The sequence below is a fragment of the Babylonia areolata genome, chromosome 30, assembly GCF_041734735.1.
Source record: "Babylonia areolata isolate BAREFJ2019XMU chromosome 30, ASM4173473v1, whole genome shotgun sequence".
NCBI lineage: Eukaryota > Metazoa > Mollusca > Gastropoda > Neogastropoda > Buccinidae > Babylonia > Babylonia areolata.
In genome coordinates, this window is record NC_134905.1 from 6,362,520 (window position 1) to 6,370,019 (window position 7,500).

General features: G+C 44.0%; 1 protein-coding gene across 1 annotated transcript in view; it reads left to right on the forward strand.

Annotated features, from left to right (window-relative positions):
• The window catches only part of LOC143275372 (uncharacterized), a 43,744-nt gene that overhangs the window by 14,618 nt on the left and 21,626 nt on the right, over positions 1 to 7,500 (forward strand). Inside the window, exon 2 of the mRNA XM_076579434.1 lies at positions 6,725 to 7,500. This exon is cut by the window's right edge and continues 332 nt beyond it. Within this exon, the coding sequence (XP_076435549.1) occupies positions 6,725 to 7,500 (776 nt within the window). The remainder of the gene's footprint in view (positions 1 to 6,724) is intronic.

Consider the following 7,500-nt stretch of genomic DNA (forward strand, 5'->3'; position numbering starts at 1 on the left):
TGTCTGAATGACCCAACCTTTAGCCTAGCAGATGTGGTGTAGCGCATGTGGATTTGTCCGAACGCAGTGACGCCTCTTTTGAGAAAATGGAACTGAAACTGTCACTAATATTAGCACTTCGGCGTCCCTTGACAAATGTTCAAACCAAGTTAGCCACTATCTATGAAACGATTCAATGAAATTGAATAACAGCCATTTTTACTTCTTTTCTTTCATAGTCTGTCACCTAGCTAAGCATCAAATCTGCACAGTCACAGACTCTTAGCCAAGTCGCAAGTTTAGCCAATTGCAGGATCACTAAGGTCTGTATCTTACAAGGCATTCATTCAACTTTCCAGTGACTCACCAATATTGTCCAGCGTTGACTTTTCAGAACATTATTTATCCCCGAAAGCGAAGTCTGGCTGCCTACAAGGCGGGGTAAAAAAAAAAAAAAAGGTCCTACACGTAAAAGCCCACTCGTGTAGATACGAGTGAACGTGGGAGTTGCAGCCCACGAACGAAGAAGAAGAAGATTATTTCTTTTCTCAAAATGACATTTTTTGTGGGTGATTTTTTGTGAGCACATCACTCCTATTTTGCAACATCTCCATTGGCTCCCTGTCTCACACAGAATAAAGTATAAGATCAGCACTCAATGTTATAAATGTATTCACAAATCTGCCTCTTCCTATCTTTGTGGCTGCCTTCACCTCTACACTCTATCTCGCTCTCTACGATCGGCTTCGGACCCACTCCGTTTACGCATACCCAGATTCAAACACTCCACTGTTGGACGCCGTTCTTTCTCTGTCTCTGGACCTTGTATTTGGAATGAACTTCCTCTTTCGCTTCGTCAGGTCTCCGCACTCAGCTCTTTCAAGTCTGGCCTTAAAACCCACCTCTTCACAAGATAGCCTCCCTCCCCTACCTCTTCCTTGTCTTCAGTTTTAGAGTTATGCATGCGTGTGAATGACTGGTGTGAAAGCGGTTAGATTTGTCTCTGCACAAGATTCAGCGTTATATAAATACCATTATTATTATTATTAGGTTATGGATCCGAAAGTTGCAATAACTTTTCTTGAGTTGTGTTGCAACAGCGAGATGTACAAAAAGAAACTGTGCACAAATGATAAAAAAAAAACCCAGTGAACTCGCTCTCCTAGTTCTTGTCACATCACTCAATGTACACAGGTGCAAGCCCTCCGTGTGACACAGCCAAAGTGTCTCTAAACAAACATGTCCTTTGAGATGTAAGAAGGCAACTGGGAAGTTCGCTCTGTGTTTGACTGTATGATGAATGATATGCAAACTTATACAGCGTCTGTCCTCGGTCGGAGACCAGGCTCTAAGCGCTTCCTTCTTCTTCTTCTTCTTCTTCTTCTTCGTTCGTGGGCTGCAACTCTCACGTTCACTCGTATCTGCACGAGTGGGCTTTTACGTGTATGACCGTTTTTTACCCCGCCATGTAGGCAACCATCCTCCGTTTTCGGGGGTGTGCATGCTGGGTATGTTCCTGTTTCCATAACCCACCGAACGCTGACATGGATTACAGGATCTTTAACATGCGTATTTGATCTTCTGCTTGCGTATACACACGAAGGGGGTTCAGGCACTAGCAGGCCTGCACATATGTTGACCTGGGAGATCGGAAAAATCTCCACCCTTTACCCACCAGGCGCCGTTACCGAGATTCGAACCCGGGACCCCCAGATTTAAAGTCCAACGCTTTAACCATTCAGCTATTGCGCCCGTCTCTAAGCGCTATACAAACACGGGGTCATTGACTGAAATGGATACTTATACAGCGTCTAACCTCGGTCGGAGACCAAGCTTTGAGCGCTTTACAAGCAGGGAGTCATTGACTGAAATGGATACTTATATAGCGTCTAACCTCGGTCGGAGACCAAGCTTTGAGCGCTTTACAAGCACAGAGTCAAAAGCAAAACAGGCTGCCTACCTGGGTAGAGGCGACTGACGGCTGCCATTGGGCGCTCATCATTTGTTTCCTGTGCCATTCAATCAAATTTCAGGCACGCACACATCCACACTCAAACAGACATGTAACATTTAACATGTTTGACTGTTTTGTTTATTTACCCCGCCATGCAGGCAGCCATACACCTTTTTCGGGGGTGTGCTTGCGGGTTTGTTCTTGTTTCCATAACCCACCGAACGTTGACATGGGTTGAAGGATCTTTATCGTGTGTATTTGATCTTCTGCGTGCGTATACACACGAAGAGGGTTCAGGCACTAGCAGGTCTGCACATATGTTGACCTGGGAGATCAGAAAAATCTCCAAACCTTCACACACCAGGCGCCGTTACCGAGATTCGAATCCGGGAACCCTCAGATTGAAAGTCCAACACTTTTACCACTCGGCGATTGCGCCCGTCGAATAACGGTTGCCCGCTTGTTCAAATTTCTGAGGGAAGAAAATTCCCTGGTGTTCGGTTTCCGTGAAAAATAGGTGTTAGTGTGTGTTTGCTAGTGTGAGTGAGTGTGTGTGTGCGTGTGTGTGTGTGTGTGTGTGTGTGTGTGTGTGTGTGTGTGTGTGTGTGTGCACGCGCGCGCGCACGCGCTTCCTGATTATCATGATTGTGTTATGTGCCCGGACCTGCTACATAGTGCTTTTAACACACACTGCTCTAAAAACAGGTGGATAGCGCAGCCCCTTTGCTAACTGAAGCCAGCCGAAGTGTTCAATCAGCCATTTTGCTACTCGCGTCAGTATAGCGCGAAGCGGCATCTTCATGTATGTAGCCGAGTGCTCAGCTGGCTACGATGACTGCTCCACAGCAAGCTTTCACTTGTTCGCGGCGTTAGTTACGCTGACATTCTTCTGTGTGACTCCACAGCAAGTTTGCGCCACGTGTCACTGCACTGTTTTCCTGTAATAAGTTTGGTAGATAAACCATTGGCAGATGTCAATCAAGACACAACATTTGGCATGTCGTGGGGGCAAGCATAACACAGTTTCATCAAAGACAGTTCAGAAACCACCACCAGTTAGCAGACGACTTCTCAACGGACTGACAGCCGGATACGAGTGTCAGTATGGCGTCCAGTTGGCTTCAGCTTTCCTGGGCAATGAGCTATCCATGTATTTTCAGAGCTGTGGTCTGGACACATGATACAATCATGATAACCAGGAAGACTGGCGCACACTCACCTCAACAGCACTGTACTTGATGAAACTGACTATCTGTTGTTGTATCTAAGGGTTTAAGTTGTTGTGCCACGTGGTGATGTTTGCATACACGCGCGCGTGCACGCAGGCACGCACACACACATACACAAACACACACACACACACACGCGCGCACGCACGCACACACAATCATGCACAATCATGCACTTGCCCACTTTAAAAAGTTTTATATATATATATATATAGAGAGAGAGAGATTCCAGATTCCAGATGGTTTAATGTTCATAAGTCATCAGGCTCCTAACATAGTCAACAATAACAGACAGTATTCTAGTACATTACAATTTTGCTTGGACTCTGATTACACAAACCTACAATTTACTTAGCTGACAAGTGGATAAGTCACACACACACACACACACACACACACACACACACACACACACACACACACACACTCTCACTCACTCACTCACACACACACACACCGCGCGCACGCGCGTGCGATGCATCCTTCATTTGAATTGAGTTGTGGCCTGCGGCTCACACCTGCACTGCATTGTATGGATATTCGTCTAGAACAGGGACAGCGAATAATCATTTGATTAGCTCCATCAATATGTCACGCTTTTTCTCAGCGTAAAATACAAAATGGGCTAGATTATGCATTGACATTACATCAGGGCATTGCATTAAATCACTGAATTGCTCTTCATTAATAGTGTTTGATCCAAAATAATGATACCGTAATTCTTTGTAGCATGGACAAATACAAATAAAATGTACTTCATTTTCTATTTGATCTTTGCAAAAACTACATAAAACCCTTTGTGTATTGTCTTGAACAAATCGAAAAGCGTTTGCGTTGAGAGGAAGAACACCCATTCTGAGTTTTGCGATCATATCTCTAAAACGTTTTATTCTAATATTATCTATGTAAGGTTCGGGGAAAAAATTTGACTTGAAAGTTGAATACAGCGAAAATCTCTCGCTGGTGTTAATTGCTGTTGTCCAGTCGTCAATAAAGTTTGCAACGAGTCGATCTCTTAATAGCGAGAGGAAAGATCGTTCATTCCCAACACCTTTGTTCAGCCAAACAAAAGCAAAACCACATTTCTGGAGTATGTCTCTGAGTTTCGATGCCCAACACAATTTTCCGTTTTCCTCCATATTAACTTGCATTAGATAAGCTTGTTTGGGCAGTCTGCTAATATTCATATGTAATAATTTTAACCAGTACTTTACTGCTCTCATGCATGAATTTACGTGTAACGGATATCTCCCCAGCTCTCCATATACACATTTATTTGGTGTCTTTGCTGAAACATTTAAGAATCTTTTGCATGCATGGGTGTGCACCTTTTCAATTGAGTCTATTTCCTCTAGACCCCACATTTCTGACCCATATAATAAAATCGGCTGAACCTGGGCATCAAAAATTTTGAAGAAGCACTGCCTCGTCATCTCATTGAGATTTCGGAGGACACGGGCACAGTCATATACAGCTTTCTTTCCTTTCGTTACGAGGGATCGCACTCCCTGCACATTACTCAACATTGTCGTGAACGTGTATCCCAGGTAAGTGTAACTGTTAACCACTTCTAGATCAGCACCATCCAAGAACCATTTCTCATTTTTCCCTAGGTAACCCCCCTTTCTGAATACCATAACTTTGGATTTTTCTGCGTTTATTTTCAAAAACCTTTCTTTACATAATGCACTAAGATGGTTTAACTGGTTCTGCAGACCCCAGGGTGTCCTTGATAAAAGAGCTAAATCATCTGCGAACAATAAAAGGAACAGTTCGATCAGACCTGGCTGAAGTTGTATTCCATGTTTTCCTACCTCTTCTAGAGCTACGGCTATTTCGTTTATGAATAAGGAGAAGAGTGTAGGACTCAAAATGCACCCTTGCTTAACACCTAAAGGACAACCAAAAAGATCAGTCATTTCCTCATTCACACGAATACATGATGAAACTGAAGAATACATAGCTCTTAAAGCATTAAAAAATGGGCCAGATAATCCTGCTCTCAATAAAGTTGCAAACAAGGAAGCATGATGGACTGAATCGAAAGCCTTTCTCAGATCTATAAAAGCTACATACAATTTTTCGCCTTTTCTACTAAAACATTTCTCTACAATAGATGATAAGGTATAGATATGATCAATCGTTGAATATGATTTTCTGAAGCCTGCCTGCTCTTCAACTACTTTTCCATTGTCATCCATCCATTTAGTAAGTCTTCTTTTAAGTATACTCGTATAAATCTTACTGACCACACTTAACAAGGAAATTCCTCTGTAATTATCAGGTAAATCTGGATTGCCTTTCTTAAAAATGGGTATGATTATCGAGTAACTCCATTGTTCTGGGAACTCACCATTGCTGAAAATCTGATTGAAAAGACGACACAAGAAAGGGACTGATTTTGTTGCTACAGTTTTAAGCATTTCGGCAGTTACCCCATCATAACCACATGCTTTTCCATTTTTCAGCCCAGCTATGGCCTGATGTACTTCTTCCTCTGAAATTGGAATGTTTAATTCTTCAGCTATATCATGATCCACTACACTATCATACTCTGCTCCATTATTTACCCCCTCTTCTGTCCTGAACACAGATTTAAAATGCTCATACCACTGATCTAAAGTTATCTTTTCACTTGTTTTCTGTTTACCTCTACACGTATTCGATCTCACCTCTGACCAAAACGACTTAGCATCATGAATAGAGTTGTTTAGTCTTTGCGCTTTTTCTTTCTTATACGAACTTTTCTTTGCCCGTATTAGTTGTCGGTATTCCTTTCTTGCCTTTACAAAGGCCAATCGTTTATCTTCTATAGTTATGTCTTCATCACATCGATCAGAATTTCCTATGGCTATATCCCATTGTCTCTGTGAATTACTTTGGCTTACCTTTCTACCGTATGTTTCCTTTGATTTTCTGAATGTGCTTAAAAGTTTACGTGTTTTTTGCTTCGCTTCTTTGCACTCTTTATCAAACCAAGGGGCTTCTTTTTTTACATGACCAGAATCAATCCTAACTTGCTTTTTCATACAACTGGCAGCATTAAGAAGGCAGTCAACAAATTTGGTCAAAGCTGATTCAGTATCTCTCTCAATCTCTTCGAAAGCATGGCAAAGATCCGCTTCTGACTGTGGAGAAGAAAAGTTAGAGAGAGAGAGAGAGAGAGAGAGAGAGAGATGTGTGTGTGCGCGCGCACGCATGTGTGTGTTTGTTTTTATTTTGTTGTTGTTGTTTTGTTGTTGCTGCTGTTGTTGTCGTTATTATCATCATCAGCAGCAGCAGCATCGTCGTTATCGTCATCGACACCTTCCTCCTCCTCCTCCTCCTCCTCCTGATCATCATCATGATCATCATCGTCGCCATCATCATCTTCTTCAGCATCATCATCATCATTCCTATCATCATCATCGTCATCACCATCGTCATGATCATCATCATCATCTTCTTCTTCTTCTTCTTCATCATCATCATCATCATCATCATCATCATCATCATCATCATCATCATCATCATCATCGTCACCAACATGATAACCACAGCGGGCCTTCATGTCAACTGACAGGAACAAGCCTCCCACAGTGCCTTCGCCGCCTCCTCCACCGCCACCACCACCACCACCACCTCCCCGCCGTCAGACCCCACACCCTCCTCCTCTACCTCTCCCTCCTCTCCCTCCCCATCCTCCTGATCCTCCTCGCCACCTCCACCACCCTCAACTACCACCACTACCACTCCAACGCTCGACACCTCAGCATCCTCCGCTTGAGGATGACCGCCGCTGCAGCTGCTCGTGATGCGTCACAATCGAGGTCCAGGGACAGTGGAGCACAGCTGGACATCGCTAATTCTTCTGCGGCAAGAGTCACGAAGGATGAAGCACCGCCCCGTGCGAGAGGGACGAAGAAGTCTCTCGTGAACAGACCCACCAACGGGACGGAAGTGGAAAACGGAACCGGAAGACCTGGCGCGAACATCCAGCCAGCGCACGATCGACTTTCAGAGAAGGCTTCTCCAACTTCGCTGAGGAACCAATCGCGGAGTTCTTCAACTGTGGTCGAAAAAGCAAAGTCGGTGGCCAAAGATCCAGACCCAGAATCGTCACACCCACACAACACGAAGAAGAAGCATGACAAAGAACCACCACCAAAACCACCACCATCGCCACCACAACAACAACCTAACCCCAAACACAAACCGAACAACTCTGACAAACAACACGAGCGCAAACAGAAGACAAACTCCGGCAGCAAACAACCTGACCCTAACAAACTCCAACTCAACAAAGCCACCAGCAAAAACAAAACGACCGACACTTCGCTCAAACCTCAAACGAACTCC